Source organism: Bombus vancouverensis, chromosome 10, assembly GCF_051014615.1.
Source record: "Bombus vancouverensis nearcticus chromosome 10, iyBomVanc1_principal, whole genome shotgun sequence".
Classification (NCBI taxonomy): Eukaryota; Metazoa; Arthropoda; class Insecta; order Hymenoptera; family Apidae; genus Bombus; species Bombus vancouverensis.
The window spans coordinates 14,514,370-14,538,854 of NC_134920.1; the positions used below are offsets into that span (position 1 = coordinate 14,514,370).

The 24,485-nt window shown below is 33.6% G+C and overlaps 1 protein-coding gene across 7 annotated transcripts; it reads right to left on the reverse strand.

Annotated features, from left to right (window-relative positions):
• Positions 1 to 644: 644 nt before the first annotated feature.
• LOC117165329 (solute carrier family 2, facilitated glucose transporter member 1) lies at positions 645 to 24,480 on the reverse strand. Of its 7 annotated transcripts, XM_033348771.2 has the most exons (8): positions 16,270 to 16,363; positions 12,836 to 12,866; positions 12,690 to 12,749; positions 12,578 to 12,601; positions 5,722 to 5,820; positions 4,627 to 5,191; positions 4,051 to 4,451; positions 645 to 3,943 (listed from the first exon to the last, which is right to left on the reverse strand). In XM_033348771.2, the coding sequence occupies exons 2-8, from the start codon at positions 12,854 to 12,856 to the stop codon at positions 3,596 to 3,598; spliced, it is 1,518 nt and encodes a 505-aa protein (XP_033204662.1). In that variant the 5' UTR covers positions 12,857 to 12,866; positions 16,270 to 16,363; the 3' UTR covers positions 645 to 3,595. The 7 variants fall into 7 exon arrangements, with proteins under 7 accessions (XP_033204662.1, XP_033204657.1, XP_033204653.1 ...); XM_033348766.2 differs by lacking the exons at positions 12,578 to 12,601; positions 12,690 to 12,749; positions 12,836 to 12,866; positions 16,270 to 16,363 and adding exons at positions 21,273 to 21,466; positions 24,215 to 24,480; XM_033348762.2 differs by lacking the exons at positions 12,578 to 12,601; positions 12,690 to 12,749; positions 12,836 to 12,866; positions 16,270 to 16,363 and adding exons at positions 21,273 to 21,466; positions 22,978 to 23,490.
• Positions 24,481 to 24,485: the final 5 nt, after the last annotated feature.

A 24,485-nucleotide genomic window follows, 5' to 3' on the forward strand; every position in this document is an offset into this window, starting at 1 on the left:
TAAACTTGCATCGCATTTAATTGTTTTCATTTGCTTTATCACAATTGACATATAATATAATTTATATATTCTCTGTTCCTAATATAATTTAACAATTTTAGAAAAGCCGTTGTCATTATTTTATTATTATTATTTATTATTTCTCATTCAAGATTTCAATGCTAAATTACTTTCCGATATGCGTCGTCTTTTTATTTGCCCGTTTATTGGTACAAACAGGTACTTTTAATGAATTTGCAAACCTGGCAAGACATAAAAATTATCATAATAAGTATATTCAGTGACAATGCCATTTTCTATCAAATTACTTGGCATTAGCTTTGCCAATTACGCGATAATTTTAGAAAACTTCCGATAACGTAGAGTTGCGTCATTGAAAACTATTTATTTTTGTATTATGTATACGTATATACATAATGTTGCATGCATTACCAGTATAGAAAGTTACAAATATGAACGATAACTTTATAATCGATAGATTTAGCACGAAACAAATTTCGTTTTAAACATTTTCAGCAAACAACTTAACTATGTTAAATGTGAAATAATGTTTAATCAATGTTCGTAAATTCGTGAATTCGATCGTTCACGAGCGATCGATATACATATTCAGTTTCAATTAAATTGATCAATTTGCATTCCAGTAACTCAGTAATATTACATAGTTTTTATTATGGTGATATTTGTTTATCGGCATGGAAAGTTACAGTCTATAACGTGATACATGTCGTTATGATGTTTTATAATAAAATCTGAAGTTGATATGATGCAAGGATAATTTAAATAATCGTCATGATATTGTGAATAATGGATTTCTAATGTGTGCCTAAATAATAGTAACAATGTCGCGCGAAATTTACGAATCGTTCCGGATTCCATCTTATGGATATGTATGTTGTATCAATCCCATAAGAAGGAAAGAAAAAAGAAAGAAGTAAGAATGAAAATAATGAATACATGTCTCAGGTATAAAAAGAGAATCTAACACTAAATGCTATAATTGTACCACAAAGAACTTACATGATATAGTTGATGAATAAAAAAATTCGAGATTTAATTATACAAATATTTGTATGTTGGGTTGTACTCATTGTCCACGTAATTCAGTGCTTTTATAACGCTGAACATATGTATGTGTAAAAGTTTGAATATAGAAGTTTTGATTTTTAACGTTATACATAAATAATTTATTGCCTGTTGTAAATTTATTTTCAATTATATTCAAACCATAATTCATATACGTCAGATAAGGGAAAAATAACGCGTTTCGAGCGTTTAAACTTTTACATTTATGTTTATTTGTTCTTTTCATCGCTTATCTGACATTTATGAATATTTATTAAACTCCTTAAGGATTTACAGGTATTATAACAGAATCCTTAATTTTCTATATTATAAATAATAAAATAGGTCTCTTATTATATAACTTAAGCCTCTGACAGACAAATAGTTTGATGGATCATCGTAAGTTAAACAAAATAGTTTCCGGGTAAATTTAGTAAACAAAAATAATTATCTACTGCCTGTATGCATTATTATTCTGTCTATTTTCAATTAATTGTAGCTTAAGATAGTGGTGCGCTTCGTGATTAGGAACTGATTTAATAACTGAATTGATAGCCAATAAGTCTTAGTCTATTTTACAATTATTTCAATCATTATTTCGCTACCTCGATTACTGAATTTAGTAATATAATATCGTATAAGATATAGACTGAAACTTATGTGTTCTATAACAACGTCGTAAATACGATTTAAATTATGTAAATATAAAATACCTTTGTACGTTGAATTATTTTTCGAAAGTATTATTTATCTAATTAATTAATCCATTAGATTTAGATATATGCATGTAGGTCTGGTATAGTCTAATTTAGAGTAATATATGTATTGCAATGTTTTTAGTTTCACCTACACTTCTACATTTTCTGCATGTTTCAGCATTTAAAAAATGAAGAACCACTATTGGTTAATGAATCTGTTTGTTGGAAAGATACACCGGCACACCGTGAAATCATGGTGATTTCCTGATAAGTTTAGCATCAATGATACAACTATGCGTGAGTATTATTTGGATCTAAGAATGTACGCGGCAAACAAAACATTATACTGTCGGTTCATGATTTACAGCGAAACTAACTCTTCTAAACTATACGTTACGATATTTTAACATGATTTTTGGTTATCGTTTATATTACATTAATTAATTACCTAATAAACATAACAACAACGGTATACAGATTTAAACATTCACTAGTTACATGCATATATAAATACGATTCTCTTCTGTACGCTATACGGTAATATCCTACGTATATCTCTATGTACAAGTGTAACGGTACTCTTCATTTTTCTCATTTGGATAAAATTTCTATTTCTTGCGGCATAATGTGATAGAATTTATAAAAGTCTGTATAATCGTATACATGCAACCAAGAAAACTGTAAAAAATTTTAAAACGTACGTTTTACAATAGCAAAATTTTTGTCGAGAATGAATCTCACGAGTTCCAACAATTTTACGCTATATTTGTCCGATTTCGGATATACACACGTTTCACGAACATTTATAAACACTTTGGAAACGTTTCATGTAAAACAAATTTCTATCGAGGATTTTAGAAACATCGAAGCGTTTATATCGTATAAATTTCTATTTAAAAAAAAAGAAAATAATTTTCAACCATGCAGAATGTATACTGATTTTAGCAAGATTTTCCAAATGTAATTCCAATGCAAAAAATATTATATCTTTATGACTAGAGTAATAATATTTAGTATCGGTATAATTAAATAATATCGTTTCTTCGCTCTTTTTGAAGATAGAACAACATCTAGCGCGAACAGTATGTGCAGAAGCGAAAATTGTCGTCTAATTCTCTCAATTATTCTGAAGGAACTGCGAGTTAAAATACATATGTTTTCCATTTATGCGTCTCTTCGCATCGCTAATTTCTTCATGTTTTTGATCTTCGATATAAAAATATATATTAGAAATAAAATATTCGTCTCTCTGAGGTTGAGCTTCGTTTAATTCTTTAAAACTATAGTATCTTGATCATTGTAATATTGTATTATTAATTTCATTCGAGGTTTGCGTGTAATAAAGATATAAAAAGAAACGAACAAATTTGTTAAGATGTACAATTCGGTAGTTTTTAACATTGTGTTTCACTATGTTAATGTGTAATTTGATACTGCTTTCGTATGTCACTATAAGTTTATTGTGCCGGTAATAATAGGAACTAAGTTTAAGTTTAATTGAAAGTCAAACTGCTTAAAAAATATGCGCGACTTGACAGCGTTTAGAATACACATTCAAAAGCAAGTACAGCCTTTTAATGTTCTTCGAATTCGTCACAAAGTAAAAAATACAATTTTCCGTAGTAATGATTCGCTAAAAAATGTTACGCCTTCGATTCGTATGAAAACGTGAATAGCATGTTAAAAATAGATGCATTCGTTGTTGTAGTCAAGTCACGGATTCTTTAATGAAAGAAATTCGCATCTACGTTCGATTCATTCTTCTGTGAGAACCTTTCTTTAAGAATAGGTTTCCGATTAATTTCTTAAGCGCAATGACAATATGAAAGTTCTTACTGGTACGATATTTGTCGAAACATGCTACTAATCTCCTCCATCGTTTTGTTCTTTGTCTCGGGTACTTTTTTGTAAATGAAGAAAACGAAGAATGCTTGTAGTGCGGCGAAAATAATGAACACGTAGGCACCTAATGCCTCTTGTAGCGGTAGGAATCCGATACTGACGATGAAGTTGGCCGTCCAATTGACCGCGATAGCAACGGACGTCGCCGCAGGCCTCGCCGATTGATTGAACAACTCGGACACCAAGAACCAAGGGATGCTACCTGGTCCAGTTGCAAATAGGATTACGAACGTCATTACCAGTACAATGGAGGAGTAAGCTGCTGCGCGAGATGTGTCCTGAAAACAAAAAAAAAAAAAAAAAAAAAAAAAAAAGGGATGCATCCGTTGGTTTTTCCTTTAAAGCAATACCGCGATGTTACATTTATTCACGGTAATATACTCACTGCGAAAGCAAGACAAATGGCGAGTAACGCGGTATCGATAAACATTCCGCTGAATCCGGCTAACAGCAACGTTTTTCTTCCAGCTTTTTCGACAAGTATCAAAGAAACGAAAGTCATAACGACGTTCATCGCTCCGACGGCCATCGTTGCATTTTGTGCTGCGGTCTTGTCCAACTGCGCCATCGTGAAGATCTTGGTCGAGAAGAACATGACGGCATTTATTCCGGACAATTGTTGAGCGAACATAACCATGATTGCGATCATCAATGGAATTCTAAGAGATGGATTTACAAATAATTCTTTCAATGTAACCTTTGGTACAAGTTTCACTGATTCGTATTCCGTCCTCATTTCCTCCATCTCATCGTGAACTTCGATCGTGCCACGCAACCAGGCCAAAGCTGCAACAACAAACGGTCGTTTCGTTATCGATAAACGTCTCGCTCCAATAATGCAATAGAACTCTGTTCAATGAAAAGAATGTACGCGAAACAAGCGAAACAGCTCTGTACTTTGCGGACGATACACAGACAGCATTAGAAAAGTAATTAACATTGAAGGACTGCGGAAATGTACCTCTCTGAGCTTCCATGTCTTTTCCTTTACTGAGCAACAGATATTTCGGACTTTCGGGACACAATGGAAGCGTAACCACTTGGAAAATTGCAGGGACAATTGTCAGACATAAAAGAAGCGGCCATTGATCGTCAGTGCCCAAAATTTGCTCCAAGCCAAGAATTTGCGATACCAGGATAGACATAGTAATAACTAGTTGATAAACTGTTCCAACGGCTCCTCGTAGATGAATAGGTGATATTTCAGATAGATACATAGGCGCTAAACCAGCGTTTAATCCTGCATTGATACCGATCAGAAATCTTCCGATAATTATCATTTCATAACTTTTCGCTGCTTTGGCACAGCCCTCGAAGATTACTGTGAGCAGGACCAGGATATTGTTCAGTAATAAACCACCCTTTCTACCAAAACGATCGGCTATCGAACCCACCAGAGAGCCACCGATCATTCCGCCTACGCAGAATATCGACACCGCTATTGCCCATATCATCGTTACTTCCGATTGTTTCGTTACTTGCCCAGTACGATTCATCTTCAGGTCACTGATCCAGTTTTCGATGAGCTGTAACACATCATCCATACCGTCACATATCTTTATCATTCACTTTCATTTCTACGTTATACTTTATCCACTTACTCGCTTGCATTTCACATTCGAAACTTTAATTTGCAATTATAATGTCAAACAATCGCAAACTCAACTGTTTCGTCTATTCGACGTCGAGCAATAGTGGCGCTTGCAAAAATGAATTAAACACGTAAAAATTACACGTGACATAAAAAGCCTCGTTATTGATTCTAACAACTCGTACGATGTTTGTATGTATATATTGATAATATTACACGGTAACATTAAGAATGAAAAACGTTGAAAGCATTTAGGATAAATCCAGGCACTTTATTAAACGGAAACGACAAATTATTATTATTATTGGAACGCAAGCATCGACTATTAGTTGATTTAACAACAACCGATTATCCTAAATAAATAACAATTTTGCTTAATAATTGCGCGAATAAATATGATCGTAAAGTAGGCACATATCGACGCTGTGTACAAGAAAAACGCTGACAATGTGTCTTATGAAATACCTGCTGAGGTGCATTAACGACACCAGTGTTGTACCCATGTTGAAACGATGATCCAAGTGCAGCAGCCGCAATAGCAAATGCTAGTCGTCCATTTAGACCCTGCAATAAGGACAATTATTTATTAGATCCGATGGCAAATCAAATCTACGAAACAGACGGACATCTATAGTATCGTGAATATGTTTAACGTTACTAGAAAAGAAACTTACTACCAAAAAGTAGTTACTCCGTACTCCGTACTCCGTACGATCGTAAAAAGATAGCTTAATGTCTTTATCGAAAGAATTTATTAACAGACATTAACGAAGACCGCGATTATTTATTTATCAAGTATTTATTATGTTTTATCTAGTTGTTTTCTAATTGGATCTAAAATCATTACACGAAACAAATCTGAGATTGGAGAGAGAGAGAGAGAGAGAGAGAAGCTTAAACATTAAAAATATTAGGTACATAGACAAAGTTTATAGCGACTAACGTTTGTTTGTAGAGACGAAAAAGGTCATGAAAAATACTGATTGTGGTTCACCAGCAAACATCTACCAAACCGAAGACCTATTTGCGATCTTACCGCTTTCCCAATGTAAGCGAATCCAACTGCTTTCAGAGTCATCGAGAAGTTCTGATCGATTCACTGACGAATTAAACAGAACCGTACTGATAACCAGATTAAACCACCGCAATTCGATCGTTTTATGCAAAATATCTATAAATGTGGATGTATGTATACTTATATAGGTTTCCGGTGTTTCCAAGCACGTGTCAAAAACTACTCTGTAGGTCGGTACCCCTGCCAGGCATTTTTATACCGCTCCTATCCATGGCGCACAACCACGTTAAACACACTGTTGTACATGATACGCACACGTGTCCGAGAGAACTCTACCAGCCAGTGTCTCTCAATTCAAACGAAGCACGAATATAATCTCCAATTTAATTCCAAATTAATTCGTACAATCCATTATACTCCGAAGGTGTTAGCAGCAGGCAACACATATACGTATCATTATTATTATTATTACTATTGTCATTGTTATTATTATTATCGTACTTGGCTGTATTATATGTACATCGTCTACATATGTTATCGTTAAAACAGCGTTTGCCCTTAACTTCACTTTCACTTTTATTTTCGCCCATTATTTTTATGTTGAACACAGAGATTACTTGATATGTACAATACATGTACTAACGTGCAAAGCAACTGTTTGGAAGAGAGGGTAAGTTGAAAGGAAATATTTAATTGACACAAATGGGGGAATATCTGTCAAGTCGTTGATAAAAATACATATGTATCTCACGCGATTTATTATTTCTCATGAATATGCATATTAAGAAGTGCGTTACAGACAAGCCTTGTTTCTACTATACATATACACGGGAGCATATTCCATGGCACGGTTCATTTTCATCGTTTTCTTTTACTCCATCTTTAACCAACCACCGATGTATTCGGAATATAGCTAAGATTTCGAGGCTAAGAATCCGAGCTAAGAATCCGAGAAGCAAAGCTTCGATAAAATAACAAAAGTACCGTTGTAGGCGTAAGAGGCGGCAGACCGAGAAAACTGTATTTTATATTTGTCCCTAATGTACGATTATTTATTTTATTTCAAGCTATCGAAAATTTCTTTCGAGCTTGAATGCTCTCACCTCGATTCGTTAAATATTTGATCACGACGCGAAGCTGACTTATCTTTTATTTGATTCGATCGAATTCACTGAGACTCCGTTTCAAGAAAACGACACCATCAACAGCCATGCGAACGAAATTGTTTCGTAAGCATATTTCACACGGTAGTGTAACAGTGCCTTTATTTGTAATTATATATGTTTGTTCGTGTAGGCGATACGCCAGCATAGTTTTAAGGCAAGTACGTTCCATATATTTAAAAAACTATTGTTATCTCCAATAACGATGACAAATACGTAGCAACAGTAACGAAATTCCATTTCATTACGAGTATGATGTCATGGTAGTAATTCTGAAACGAACGCGAACGAACTCATGAAGAAGCGAAAATTTCCTCTTCTTCGAACCTTCGTTGGCGATTGGTCGAAACAGAGGTGTGTCGATCACGAGCGGTGCCGATTGGCTGACGACGCCAAGCCTCTCTTTTACATCGGCCTCGTGGCACGCACAAGTTCGAGCATCCCAATTATAGCCACCACATGACACGAACGCAAACAATTTATTAAAACTTTCAAGCTGTCAATTAGTTCGACGATCCTCGATCGTACGGCAAAAACTTTCACGAAATTTCCAAACGACTACTTTATTAATTCAACTACGAACGAAATATATATATATATATATATATATATATATATATATATATATACACACACATGTGTAGGATCTATATACACGATGATATAACTAATCGACTATATGTATAATATTATTTGCCAGTAATCTGAAATTGTCATGAATAGAATTATATTATGTTATATTATATTATATTATCTCTCGCTTATTGCGTATATTTATGCATATATGAGACAAATTTTCTCGCCCAAAGATAAAAAAAAGAATAACGTTGTTTTCACGGTACTATTCTTAAACAGAAATAATTTTGGACGCCACCCCGGATACTTTGATTCTTAACCAGCTCGTTCATTCCATTCGTTCGAACGAATCTTTTCTTCGTTTCGATCAATCTTAAACTAGATTTTATATCTCTTTATAAAATAAAGCTTAGAACTTGTTGCAACTTATTATAAAACCATAGGTATATATTATCATAAAAAAATAATCGCATCTTCAAAATTCTGCATATAAACGTGTTAATCTTATTTACATATTTTTTCTTCCTTTTTATTTACGTATTCGATGACCAGGTGTATGGTATTTAAGAAATTGCGATTTTGCATCGGTTATCGATTTGCGTCATTCGTTGTATGATGTAAGTTGTAAAGAATAGTAAATGTAATTCCGATTTAATCGAATAATGTACATGCTATAAATGCATAAATAACAAATGTTTCGGCGAATAAAATGAAATGCTAGAACAAAGTGCTAAGAAAAAGTTGTAATAATATTTGTAAGTATTCTAAGGGCACCTAACAATTTTACTTTCCATTTTCTAACACAAACATTGGTCTCATTCATCTCGAAACATTATCGTTCAAATTTAGTATTAATTACTGTTCAAGGTTTTCATATATAGAAATAATCATACATATTGGTTAGATTAATACACACGAGTATCAGCTTTTTCCCTCACTGTCTATTCGCCAAACTTTTGAACTAACGCGAACCATCATTTACGAACTGTACAGATGCCTCGGTACTATTTACTCGTGATATACTTTGTTCACAAACTTGAACAAGAGATCACAATTCGAATAACGTCACCGGCGTATAATTTAACTTTATGTATGAATGTAACTCCTAACATACAGTTTCCGATTAATTTCCTGTCACTTTCGAGATATAAGGATTTTACTTACAAACAATTTTCCATACGCAATATGCGTATTATCCAACGAAAGGGCAACTCGATCTTTTCAATAATCGTCACGGACGTTTCCGTTCTTTTACTTCACCTGTACTAGTAGCTGGTACGCGCCGTATTAAAAAAAAAAAAAAAAAAAAAAAAAAAAAACGAATATTAGAAAGCTTTGCGATATTTTAACCGAATTAAATTATCAAAGTATGACGACAGTTTCAGAAAGATAATGAAATTTCTGTTGCGAAGCCTACGCAACGATCTCGTTCAACGATTATTCGTTAATCGTTATTTAAAAGCAATCTCGATAATGCAACTCTCGACCAAACTTGATTTAAATAAAATAGTTTCTCTCTCCCTCCTTCTGTTTCTTTAAACTTAACGTAGGCCGGCAGTGAAATAATCTTATGCTCCTATAAATATAATCAGCTCAAAAAAAAAAAAGGAAAGAAATAAACGTGGTTAACAACACGTTCGAAGAGATAAACGAGGCAAAATCTGTAAAAAAAAAATAGAATTCCCGAAACTAATCGGCCAATTTGAACGTTCTATTCGTTCTGTATTAAAATCAGACGATGGAAATAAACCTGAATCGTATTTCTTTGTAACTGAAAATAAGAAGCAATGAAATTATTATAATCTTACTTCTAATGGCACAAAGTGTAAACTTTTCCACGTTTTGATAATCTATGGTACCTCGAACGTTCAAATTGAATATTAATATTTTACCGCTAACAACATTTGCATACCGTTCCACGGTACTCGGAGCAAACACGACAGATCGATTTCGAAGAATATTTTGTCCGCTGCGAAATTGACACGATAACTAATAATGCGTTAATACGAGGTATTTGAGCAAAGATTGTGTATTCGAGCAAAGAGAGAAAAATGCGGTAACGCGATGTATAATAACGTCTAGTTGTTGATTTAGCATTGTGGACAATTAACATTATACTTGTATTAAATATAGTTTTTTACCTGTAGCGTGTAGCTCATGGTAAATCGATAAAATTTCGTAACCGTTACTACTAAATATTATACGTTATACTTTATCGGAGGAAGGTTTTGCTGTCACTAACGCGTATATAAAATGCGAATCACACACAGATGCGGCAACAGTGAAGAGACAACGACCGAATCGTTCCGTGTCACGGTCGCGTATGAAAGCTACTGAGACCAGATTCGTGCTAACGGGTCGAAAGCCGATTTTCGAAACCAGTCGTATCTCCCTCTCCTCTCTTTGCTTCTCCCTCGAGCTTGGGCCCCTCGAACGACCAATTGGACGACACCAAGTTACCTACTTACCTCTCTCACCGATCCCCAGCATTTCACCCGATGAAATTCACAGGAAAAGAAATTCACGTTAACAATCGTCCATACTTGTTTACGACGATTTTGCTCTTATTCCTTTCTTTCCTTGATAATTAACTCGATCACTTACTTTTACGAATACCGCTTACTAACACAGCAAATGTACGTTCCTGTTTATCATCGAATCCCATAATACGTATGGATAACTCGTTATTCGCGACGTTGTTTCATTTACGGTACGATCAATTTTTGTCAACAAATTTTTTCTATCGAATAGAGGTAAAATTTGGGTAAAAACGCTCGACTTTGTTTCAAAATCAATAGTTTGTCGGCGTTCTATCGAAGATGAGTAATTTCAAGTAACAACTGCGAGAGATCGTTCTGTACAACGATACGATCGCCAACCACTTCCTGGTTAAAAATTTAATTCGTCTACACGATATAAATTAAACAGAAATGTACGCTGCGGATTAACACGTAATTATAGAGCAGTTGTATAGTCGAACTGTTTTAAACATTATAATAACGCATTTGGATTTCTTACGTACGTCCTTCTCGATTTCATCGATCTTAAACCAAAGTTCTATCGGACGAGCTTATATTTCATCCGCCACGTATCAAATCAATATGTTTACGCGGTTGAGTATAATAGCAATATCTTATATCGTGATGTAAGGCTCATTTTACAAAGTTTTTACAAAGAGAATTTTCTGTTATTGCCAAGATATTAGAAAGATAAACATTATTATTATATTAAAATGGCTGTTTGAGAAAATTTAAATAGACACTATGAGAGAGAGAGAGAGAGAGAGAGAGAGAGAGAGAGAGAGGATTTGAACAAAATCTTACTCTAGCTGGATCTATTATTTTGTTGTTACAAGCTCGTACCGTCTCAATGCAAAACCGGATGTAGCCTTTTAATGTAGCGCTCGCGTTGCCTGCACCAATTTTATAGTTAAGAATATTAAAGTCAGAGTGGTTGTCGTAATCAACGTAATCCGGAGAACACTTTAACGACGTATTACCTCTATTCTTTGGAATTCATCTTGGTCGATACCTCTGCGGATCACGGTGATCAAATTTATTTGCGTTCGAAGCAAGAAGAAAAAGTTGGCCGCATAGACAAACATTTTCAACTATTTATTTCCCTTGGTTGCGCACTCTTTTACCCGGTTTTTCTCCTCTAACCATTCGCTTTGTTTAAACGTTTAGAAAGTTTCACGAAAATAAATAAACATCGTTCTAAGCGGAATATTTCAAAGATATTATTAAACTGCGGTTCGATAGACTTTGACGGCTTCGGTATCACTAGACAAAACGGAAATTACGCAGACTGTGTAAACCGTAAACTCGTGTTCCGAGGAATTGGGCGGTTCTATGTGTACAACGACACGACGTTTCAAAGATAAAGACCTAGAACGAAGTGGAGTATATCTATTTCTTTGCAACATGATATTTTTAACGAATAAGAAATTGACGAATTTCTAGAAAGTGAAATTCAAACGCCGATACAAATCAATTGCCCGATCATTTTTAACGCAACCGCTTATTACAAAAACTTGTTCGTATGTACGTACGTACTTAGTAAAATTGGAAATAAGCATTCAACAGAATATAAAGATGTGATGGATTTACAAACGACGTTTCAAAATATGTGAGAAATATAAGAATAAATGAGATAAAAAGGTAAAGTCAAGGAAACGACGATGTGACCTCCAGCCGTGGATATTCTTGTCTATCCGAGACTTATAATTTAATAGACAGGGCATAGAGAACGATTGTATTATCGCCGGTGACATTCGACATGGCCAAAATTTGAACTTTACACAAGATTAGGTTCCTCTCGGTACGCGCAACTTTACTCGTCGTGAGTTAACAGACAACGAAAAATGGCTTCGATAAACGCGCTTACCTTCGTACACGAGGTAACATTCGAGATTCGCGCAGGAACAACGAAATCGAAATAAAACGGCTGCTCCAATAAACAATAATAAATAATTTCGATGACTAAACAAAGAGTTAACGAGTAAAAATACGAATTAAGATACTTGTCGTATTAAAGATCATCGTTCACGGTTCTATCGTATACTCACCCACCGCTTATCCTCCGTGGTAGGCTGCGTGTGAAAGAATAAACAAAGTAACAGGAAAGATAAGATTCGTTTTAACGCTATTTGTACTGAAATTTTGGAAAAAATTCTTTACCTTTGGCGCTGGTGTTAAAGGCGATGGCGTTGTAGCCTGTTTCTCGATTTCATTGCTCGACTAAATCGAAATTTGTTAATTACGTACGCATATCGAAAATATTCAAATGTCTACAAATTTTATATTAATTTCTTTCTTTCTAATACCTTGTCATTTTCCGTTGCCATTATAAAGCGGCTTGTAAAAAAGAATCGTAAATTATATATATAGACACTATATACTATATAATATGTATGTATGAATACGCGCATACACACACACACACACACACACACACGCGCGCGCGCGCGCGCACACGCACGCACACGCACGCACACACACACGTCATATGTTATTATACGAAAACGTTCAGCGAAATATTAATGATAAAATGAATAATTTACGAAATAATGTTTACAAGAGAAGGAGAAATGAATATACGTAGATAGTAAAATCATTGGAGTAAAATCTGGTCTTACGCAAGATTAAAACGTTTAAGATACTTCGAATCATTTCATGAGATTATGCGAAGTAATTTCAAGATAATTTAAAAATCAAATGGTTATAAATATATCCACTGTATGTATTTACGATGTATTATGAGATGAAATATGGAATATACAATGAAGGAGTAGCAAACGATTGTTAATCGACATCTCGAGTTCACATCGTGATCGTAAGGATTGTAAATGATCGCGCATGATGCAGTCAACAATACGACAACCAAAAAGGTTCAACAGCATTGTACTTCTTACGGAATTCGTATCGTACGTGGTCATCTTTCTTGCGTGTTTTTTTTTTTTCTCTCTTTCTTTATCGCGCTGTGATACCCGCTGATGAGACAATTTCAGCAAACCCGCACTGAAGGTCATCCAAGGTCAAATGTGGCAGCAAAATAAGCTTTCTTACGTTATAGACAATATCTCAATTGGTGACCATTTACGTGAACGCAAAGTTGCAATTCTCGTATCGCTATACATCTCGTAGCCGTGTCTTTTGCGACAATCGTTCTTACATGTAACCAAATAACCGGTTCCTTTTAATTTTCCTAACCCAACCGCAATCTTCGAAATGTTCGATGCAAGGGATATATACCGGATATCGTTGAATATCGTTCAGCATACAAGGCTTAAAATCCCTATCGAATTTTATTTCTTTCTCCATAAATGACAATCGTATCTAATTGCTCTTCCAGTGAAAACTTCATTTTGATAATAATCGTACCGATCGATAGTCATATATTTGATTTAGCAATCATTCACGCTAATCTTACAAACTGCCGCGATGTTTACATTCTTAGCTACACGCCGTGTATTAATAGAACATAAACAATATTTTAAAACTATTCATTTACATAAAAATACGGGTCTAGATCTAGCGACGATAAGATTTTTCGATCCACGCTGATCCATAACTCGAAAGAAATAACACATAATAATCGTTCTACCATCTTCGATGACCTTGGATGACCTCCAGCGATAGTTTGCCGAAGTCGTCTCAATACCGACTATCGCACAGCATTTCATTGAAAAAACTCGGAACAACCTTGAAATCTCCTCTATGCCTTCATCTACATAAAAATGTCTGTGTCACAGCATGCCCCCCTCTATACCGTGCAACTTTTGTATATAACATTTTTTCGTGTTACTACGAATGACGGAAATATTCAAGTTGGGTATAATTATTGCCCCACTTTGTATGTATACGATTCTACACGATTTCATTGATTCAAAGGAAAGACAATTTTACTTTCATTCAGCAACAAAGAATGTTTCTATTAATGTGATATAGCATAACAAATAATATTCTTTTCGTTATACATTGCTCTTATTATGCTTATATATAATATACATATAACGCGCACGCGCCTATGTGTGTGTATATATAGCATGCTTTATATTACAGCATCCCGTTTCATTTAATGATACTTTAATGACTATAATCACTATAATCATTATTATAGATAAAAAATAGATATCACTAAGGCAACGTCGTAATGGAGTCATCGAAAGGGACTCTAGCTTGCTTCTATATAAATTGTATGTACGTAAATAATCAATCTTCGTTTCGATCGATATAGACAAAATATGTAATATCCAGGGGCGGCTACTCAATACGCGCTATCGTGCTGCAGCATGTTAAAAAATATTTCAAAAATCGCTGATATTATAATTTTCGTTTCATGCTGTTATTTATTCGTGACTCGTTGTCACAGCGAGTTGATTTCTTGCATAAACGACGCGTGCGTCAGTGACTGTAGCAGGCTCGCAGCAGTCACGGATTGCCTTCTCGTTCTACTCGTCAGGCGGACACAACGTTTGAAAATCGCTTCTAGACTAAACAAAAGTCTATCGCTGTCCATTGTATCGATATCAATATAGCCGTTAATATCTTCCCTCACAGTCTCACACTTTTTCTTCGTTCAACGTGTTCCGTTCCTTGCCGCAGTCAGTGTCACACGTTCTCTGGTTACTGTGAATATTTAAAAGTGTCCCTTTTCATTGTGTTGACCTAATTCGAACCTTAATTTAATGCTCGAGTATATCAGTCCTTGAAAATTAATTCCGTGGATTCTTTGACTTGTTTGCACTTACGCGATCTTTTCAAGAAAAAATTCAAATTAGAACACTGGCAAGAGCTACTCCTCATTTGACTTATCGTTCGGACAACCAAGGGGAGAGAACATTGTTCCATATACAACGCCAGAGGTTAGTGACATGTTCGCAGTCAAGAAAAATTGTCGAGCCGATTTAATTATTTAAGACTGTTTACGTGTAATCACACGTGCGTGTAGCACGCAGCACGCTACGTGTAAAATCTACGAGCCGCCACTGGTAATTACCACCATTAAAATATGTAGGAGGTCGTAACAAGCCTATGATAATTTCGTGTACGAAGAAATGGAGTGGATGAACTTTTAACGAAACAGTCTGTGTCAAAAATTGTTTAACTAACATATCCTGTCTATATGTATATATGGATTTTATATTTCCTCATACATCAAGTAATATATGGTATCGTTACATCGCGCAACTTTCCTTCAAACTCATAATCTTTGTTTAAATTAGTTCCTTTCTCACATCTACATACATATCGAAACATTGTAAGTCAAAGTCTAACTGAAGAAACAATTCTAGTCAAATTACCTTTACCTTCTTACCATTCACAACTGTTGCAATTAATAAATACAAATAACGTAATCAATGCTGACCATTATTATTTTATCGTAGGAATCAAAACATTTCTTTGCGTCGAATTGAATTTAATTTTAGAATCATTATTAATATCAGTATAAAGAATTACCCATTACGAACGATATATACATATATTTACATTACTAAAATGCATTATATACATACCTACAATCTCAGAAGAGTCAGAAAGAAATTTCCTATTTGTACCCTACCCTCGATAATACATGTCTACTTGCAACTTGTGATTGTCAGTTTGCCTCTATCTGCTTTAGGTTTACATTGAATTTACAAAAAGCGAACGCACAATTCGTTTAATGAATTTTCATAAGAGAAATAGCGGCTGTTGCCGCGCGAATGGAAAGCGCAACACAAATGAAACACGTATGTCAGTATGTATGCGTACTTACTTACTGTTGATGACGTAGTCAAAGGGAACACGGGTTTGACTATTCCAAGCGAGTTCACGTTCGATTCTCGTATGCTTATCTTCCCTGGGTAAACGAATAACCGACCAAGAAGTCTCGCTGTATTTTTGTGCGCACGCGCGAAAATTTTCATTGCAATTCCAAATCTAGCATTGCTTAATTTTTGATCCACTTGGAAAATTATCTCTAGTCTAAGTCATTCGATCAGAGAAAACAATAATTATATCCAGATAACAAAATAAATTTACTCTCTTACTCTATTGTCTTTCCTTTGTTTCTTTCCTTTGTTGTTGTTGTTGTTGTTGTTGTTGTTGTTGTTGATTATAGACCATAAATATTTTTAATTTATTTTAATTCTATAGTATAGTTACTTAAGTCAAGTGACTTTTTTCTAATAAATTTTTTCTAGTAAATTTTCTAAAATAATATTACTTGATATAACACAGAGAAATTAAAGGTTATATGTGTAAATTATCTAAAGAACTTAATATTTATTCGAAATATTAATATATCACTTTAGAAAAATTGGAAAATTTCACTTTCGCATTCGCGTTTACTATTGCATAACGGTTGTTCGTTCCTTATATCTTCTTACATTTCACATTAAAAGTCATTATGTACGTATTATGAACTTTATTGATTTACAATTTGCATAACGCGAAAAATAATTGACCTCGAATATTATTAGTTATAAATATCACGCAACATCTTTTTAGATTTACACCGATTTTACTTTGTATTCGATTAAGCATTCGGATATATCATCACACATATATTTTTTAAATACACCGTTCTTATCACAATTAATTTCAATGTATATCTTCATACACAACCATATAATGTTCTTATACGAGTAAAACTAACGGAATTTTTAAACGACCATTAGGTCAACAATCTGTTAAATAGCGTTCTTCAGCTTGTAGCATACGTATTCGCGTAAGGTATGATGTATACTGACTTCCATTTCTGGCTGTTTTTGTCGAGCCTGCGCCACCACGGACGCCTATGTGGGCCAAATGTTTACCGGTAGATCGATATACTTTGAAACATGTTACTTTGGTTAAGGGGAAGTACATCATAATTCGCGTAATTTAGAATAGAAAACTTATTACGTTGACACATATGGAGATTACTGATTGCAAATATTATAAATGACTATAGATTAAATAAGAAATTTAAAGCAAAGTGTGTATGCACATGTACGTAATAATTATATAAATTTAATATTTCATTATTTTATGTTAAGTAAAATAAACATTTATCTAAAATGCGACTTTATTATCTTTGTATAACTAATTTTTTAAATATAACGTATATGTGTAAACATATTCTAACCTCTTCTGAAGTATACAGATATGGTATAGAGGTAAGAAATGGCTATACTTTTGATCGTAGAACATTTATCAAATTATTGATATGAAAGAAAGGAGATGCAATGAGAGTATGCGGATATGTAATAAAACGTACTTAGTTATCTTATCTCAGGTAAAAATGAACGATACCATCGCGTGGCCGATAAACGACGGCTACACATTCGATGCAACTGCAAGCTACACGCTCGCTACGCGACGTCATTACTCGGTAGATGGCGAGCCCCCAAGAATCATTCTCTCTCTCTCTCTCTCTCTCTCTCCCCCCCCCGCATCCCTCTTCCTACTTCCTTCCAGCTCTTTGCTACATAACCTTCGAATTTTTACATATATGTTTATAATCCTCTTATTTCTTTGCACCTACTTATTACTTTATTTTTTGTAAGAAATTTGAAACAAAATCTTTGAGTACGTATAGTTATCGCATCACCTATTTATTGTAATTAATAATTACAATGTAACATTATGCTTCAAAATTATATATACATAACACAATTTAATTTATTGTATTATACAAATTTAGCAAACAATATTAGGGACGATAGTAAGTAGTAATGATACCTTTATTCAAGCGTGAATAAGTTTAAATGAATTCAAGTTTCATGATAATCCAATTTCTTTGTTTGCAATTTACAATTTAAATACATATGTAATACAAAAATATTAAAAACTTAAATTATTGTAAAATATTCTGATATTAATATATTATATTTATAAAGGGAATTCGTATAAAAGAAATTTGAAGTCATTTCCTTTAGCAAGTTGATGCCGTAAAACAAGCATGTATTAGCATTTCAAATTATGTTCCATCCATTTTCAAGCTGTTACATAGGTACGTACGTTCATCGAATCCAATGTTCTAAAACAATTATTGATAATTTAATTATAATTTAGAAATATAGAATGCAATCGTAAAGAGAACTAAAGGATGTTTATATATTTTTGTCAAGAAAAGATAAAAAATCTGAGAAATGCACATTCATGTTTCAAATGAATAATCCTTTTGAGAAATTGCGTACATACATACATGAGTATATGAAACGTGTCATAATTATAGGCTCATAATACAAAGGACAAATACATATGTAATGTGAAAGAAACGCAATCTATGAAGCGAATTTCGTAACTGATACATTAATCGAATGGTTATCGTATTTTACAACGATGAAGAAAAAGTTATAAATAAATAACAATTTTTAATAATTGTATGTCGTTTAAAAATTGTTTCATGACAAACATAAAAATTGAGATTCTTATGAAACGAACATTACTGCTTATATTTTTTATTTAATAATAAATAAAGGAACATAATTCGGTAATTTTTAGAACGTCGATGCGTTCTCGGTTTCCTGTGGTTTTTAAGTATATATGTTGAAGAAATGAACGTTTTGAACCGACAGATTTTTGCGAATATCTGGATTTCTAAGAGAGTCCGGCGATTGTACGTACGGGGAGAAAGTTGTTCAAAATGTTGATTTCTACGACATATTTCAAAATCGTCGAAATCGAGAACGCGTGGGCTTTTTAAATTCTGAATAATTCCCTATAAAATTCCCCATAATTTCACATATTTACTCATAGCATTATTAATTTAGCAATTGGTATAGCATTAATATAAATTTAATATATTTTTACTCATCGTAAATTGCATGTTGCGTTTATGTAACATTCATATGCGATTGCGTCAGATAGTATAGATACCTCGAGGAATTAAAGAACACCGACAGACGACAGGTGACGTGCCTTGTACACACCCACCGAATCGACCAATCAGGAGCTAGGTTATCAAGCGTTCTCAAATCATTTCCTACACACAAGTTGTCTATAACTATTTTTCAAGAAAACAATATTCGTTGTAAAACATATACTGCTTTGAAACAGAAAAAGATAATTAAGACAAATTTAGGGAAACAAGATATGTTTAACATTATTAACATTAGATACTGTTATGATAGAACCGCGACATGTTAACCACTGTTTGTGTCAATACGTCGTCCTTAGACTGGTAACTAGGAACGGAAAACCGAATGAAAGGGAAGATTCACCTGTTGATGAGAGTATAAAATTCTAATCTTTTGTACAACATAAAATCGAACATCTTGAAACAATAGTTATTTTGTATAACTAAATTGTAATATAAGAACAAGACTTTGATACAACTTTTATCGAAAATTTTATTCCAGATGTTCCCATCACACGTTATTGCTATAGTTTTTAAAATTGTTTGATAGAAAAATATATTTTAAGAGATAAACGAATCATACTTGTGTTGCAATTGCTGACAAATGTGATTTGTAGCATTTACGTGATTATTAAAAAAAAAAAAAGAAACAAAAAGAATTCACTAAAATAAGATTTTATAAAATCCATAATTATAGAATATTGATATAATACGAGCGATAAGTATCGTTTAATTATCCGATAGGTACTAAGGGCATATTAATTGAATGCTTAGAATTCTATTAACTAGGGTCAAATGCGTATCTACGTATAGTAGTTTAGAGCTCATCTTACGTCATTCGAAGAAACCACAGATCGTTTGTGATCAAGAAAGCATTACTAAAGACTAACGATATTTGCTGCAAACTCTAGAGAATCGATCAATGATCTGTGATGCGTAAGGTCAAGAATTCCGTCAATCGTTCATGCGTTCTATTGATTATAATTATCGTAAAGCAACATTGATTCAAAATATTATTTCATTTTTACTCTATAATCGACATCCCTATGGAATTTCTAAGATCGCAAGTATTGCACATCGTTCTTGAATATCGAAATCTAAATGTCATTTTAACCATTTAATTAATTTTGATTGCTTGTTGTTATATGATATATTATCACAGGGGAAATTCCTCTCTGATATTGTATATTTTATATTAAACGATATTGTATATATATATTAAATTATATTCATTTCAAAGATTGTCGTTATTCAATAGGTAACCTTAAACGTAAACATAATTAGTTTCTCTTCAAATAAATTATCTCCTTTTCGTGCTTCCCTTCTTACGTTTATATGTATATATGAATCGTTAGGTCGTTTACTAATGAAAGTTCTGCGGATCATTCGTAAGTTGTGGTAGATTACGCACCGATGATATTTTACTAACTTACTAATTTCATTAACTTACTTATATCTATATCTATAGATTGTCAAAAATTTCGATCAAGTGGGAAATTTGGTCGATACGTATGTTTCCTTCAAACGACCAGTATTATTTGGATGAAAATATTACAGTAAAAAATCTGCAGAGCTTAGTTAACGACTTATTATTGCTTCATTGTCTGACAACATTCGTATCTATATAAATTTCACTCGGCATTTACATCGAATCAGCTATTACTTTTATTATATAGTTATTTTATACATTTCATGTTTGTGTTTTTAATAACAGTAGTTGGTGTCATGTTGTGTGTGTATTTAATATCAGTAATGGTTTATTGCAATTTTAGCAATAAAAAGTAAATTAGTACAACATACGATAAAAATACATTAGTAGAATATCAAGAGAAGATGTAAGAAAATGCTAATATGTCTAAAAGTAATTTGTTACACAAGCAATTTAAAGATATTTCGATAAATGATTTGAATATATATAAAAACAATCTACTCACTTTTCCAGCTGAGACAGGTATAGTGGTTTCTCTAGCATAAATCGGAACGTCCATATCACTAACACTGCTGCTGATACTAGGTGCTCTGGAATCTGGTCGACCATTAATAGGAACAGAAAGATGCGTTGGCCTAAGTGGATGAGATTCCGCGACAAAACCTTCTCCAAAGTCTTCGTCATCTCGATCCATTTTTCCTTACAACACCGAAGATAATATACATAAAGCGATAAACCAACGTATTTGTCACTTTTGATAAATATCAATATCTCAGCCACCTCGCCGATTTCGATGATTTTTGAATATGTTGTAGAAATCAACGTTTGGAACAACCTTTTCCTCTACATATAATCGATTGCCTGGTCTTAATTTCCGACATATCCGGAAAAAAGCAGTCGATATCACTACTATGAATTTTGCCTGTAATTGTCCGTCCGTGGCAGCGTATGCGTCAGTATTGATTACCGGCCGCTGTAAGACGGCCTGATAAAATGACGCCCAGTCTAAACCTAATTCTTATCTTTTGTTTGTAATTTATTTGCATATCTTCTTGTTAGGTTTAAGTTGGACGCTATTTTATCCGGCGGTCGCGTCGTAAGGTAGCCGACGACCAATACTCACGCATGCGATACCAACCTACGCGGGCGCCTACAAATATAGGCAGAATTCACGGTATGGTACCGACACTTTTTTCCCAATATCTCGGAAACTAAGACCGAGCGGCGATTTTACGTATAGGAAAAAGTTGTTCGAAATGTTCACTTTTACAATATATACAAAAATCATCGAAAACGGTGAGGTGAGTGACATGTCGATAATTAACATAATAAATTTACATTGAGTATTTACTATACTCTTCAAGCACGTTGGAAATGTAGAGATTTCGTTTTTAGATGGTAATTATTACCGAAAAGAGAACGGTGATATACAACTTTGTAATTGACTGAAATATTGCGGTTTCTGCATAAATTATTAAAGATAAAAATAGATATATCATTAGAATAATGACAATTGTCAATTATGCGTCGTAGATAATGTACGTAAAATTAGCGCGAGAATGTGACAACAGTACGCTTTCCCTATCAATTATTTGGCAAAGAATCAAGGCTAGTGACTCGATGACACACTCCCCACTTCTATTGAAAATTTCGTCCTACGATCATTCAAGAAAATCATTAGAAATTAATGTAACTTTTGTACTAATTACATATTTCGAAAACATCAACATAATTCACACTGTTCGCTATTTAGGATTTCAAAGACACATAAATACACAAAATTTAGAAGCAAATTATAACGTATAATTTGATTTAGAATTAAAATTAACATACTTTCTTTTTTTTACTTGATGTTGTGAGTTTTACTCTCTTAATTCCTTGTGTTAAAATGTGTATATTTATAATAGATTATTAATTACGTTTTAAATGAGCATGTTTCTCGCAAATCACTCGACATGAATTGGCAAGAATTCTTGAATATGCTATGCATATTTAACATTTATACGTTCGACCAATGAACCAACGTTTAAAGGTTTCGCACGTGAAAGGAAAAAAAAATGATTTTTCCATATATGATTCGTTGTATATAAGATGAAATATATTAGTTCGCTCGAGCCAATATGCCGACCGTGAAAAATCAGGACATGGTCCATTGACGTCAACAAGGAGTCTAAAAGCTGTTATAAGAAAAGCATGACATTATTAATTACCTCGTGCTTAAGCGAAGTAGAAACGATAGAAAGAATAGAATGAAGAGAACAGTTCGGCAAGAGTCCGTTGTTTCTCAATGAGTGAACTTGCACCTCTTATAGCGCTGATTGTGAAAGGATCTGTTGAACGTGTTACCGATGAAATCGACGATAAAAGCACGAAAATACGGGGAGCAAAATATCGAAGATCAGAGCATCCGTCCACCCAGGGTGTGCTCTTGAGACTGAGCTAGAGGACGCATCAAGTCGCGACGTCGCCGTCGTCGTCGCCGTCGGCAAGACGTAGCCGTCGGCCTCCGGCTGGATTTAATTTTAACGCGTACGTCGTTAGACGAGCCTCCGGCTTCCTCTAACAACGAACACAACTACGTTAATGCATCGCCTCTTCTTCCCCCTCGATTCTTCTATTCTCCTATATTTCTGCATCAATTAATTTTCTTGCTTCAATTGATTTCACTTGACCTGGTAGCATATCCTACCGACAGATTCTATCAGACTTCTAACTATTCCAATATCTTCCGAAGATGTTCATATTTTTTCTTACTCCACCTTGCATTCTTAGAATTAATCACTGTTAAAATCGTCTTTATTTGATAGAAATTAAAAAAAAAAATTGATAAAAAACAACGTAAACCTTTACGTTCAAAAGGTACTTATATATTTAATGTTTATTATTCCTACATCTTTTCTTATAAGTCAACCTCCTTTATATTCGTCATCATAGAAATTTCTTCATCAATTGTATCTTACATATGTATCTATCTCACAATCGAATAAAAGATATCTATTAATCAATGTCAACTTTGTACAACAAATTATTGTCGCTATTTAATTTCAATTAATTTTCATCGTGTTTTCTAATAACATTGATTACATAAAAAAAGAACACTCGATTTTAAGACTAGCTATGTGTATCAAAGGTGGTTTACTTCAACTGATACCGATTTATAAAGTTACGTTTCTATACATAATTTTAATGACGCACTACTAGAAAAAGATATCGTATACTAAAGAGTATGTAATAACTAAAATATCATTTGACTATTTCTAACATAGAAAATTTGAAATCTAGTGAAATATCATTGAAATATAAAACTCTTTTCTTGTTAGAATATTGAAAAGATAATTGCAGTATTTGTATTTGATATTTTTTAATCAATATTGTTTATTAAGAATACAATCAGGGATATAATTTAACACTTATTAAATCTTACAATATTGTTTCTCATAAACTTACCAGCGTCATCTGGTGAATTATTCAGTTACCGAGTGTTCATAGGGCCGTATTCATAGTTCGTTCTCAAGACAATGCTTAAATTTTTATAAAGTAATGCGTCTTTATAAAGTCGATTTTATATCCCTTAAGAAATCACGAATTCATAATGGTTGCTTAAGAAGGTTTATCAGGAAGAAGCAAACGCTTATACGCAGAATCGTCTTATATTCACTTTCTTTCCAAAGTCTTTGCTTAAGACCACGATCGTATACACAGGTCCGGAAACTCCTGT

Bases quoted from the DNA above. Each gene is read 5' to 3' on its own strand.
- LOC117165329 (XM_033348766.2), bottom strand. From the start codon at position 21,461: ATGGATCGAGATGACGAAGACTTTGGAGAAGGTTTTGTCGCGGAATCT. The intron at 5,821-21,272 runs GTGAGTAGATTG...TCCTTATTGCAG, and splicing joins TACCTGTCTCAGCTGGAAAA to GGTCTAAATGGACGACTAGC. The intron at 4,452-4,626 runs GTACATTTCCGC...TTGTTGTTGCAG, and splicing joins AGACATGGAAGCTCAGAGAG to CTTTGGCCTGGTTGCGTGGC.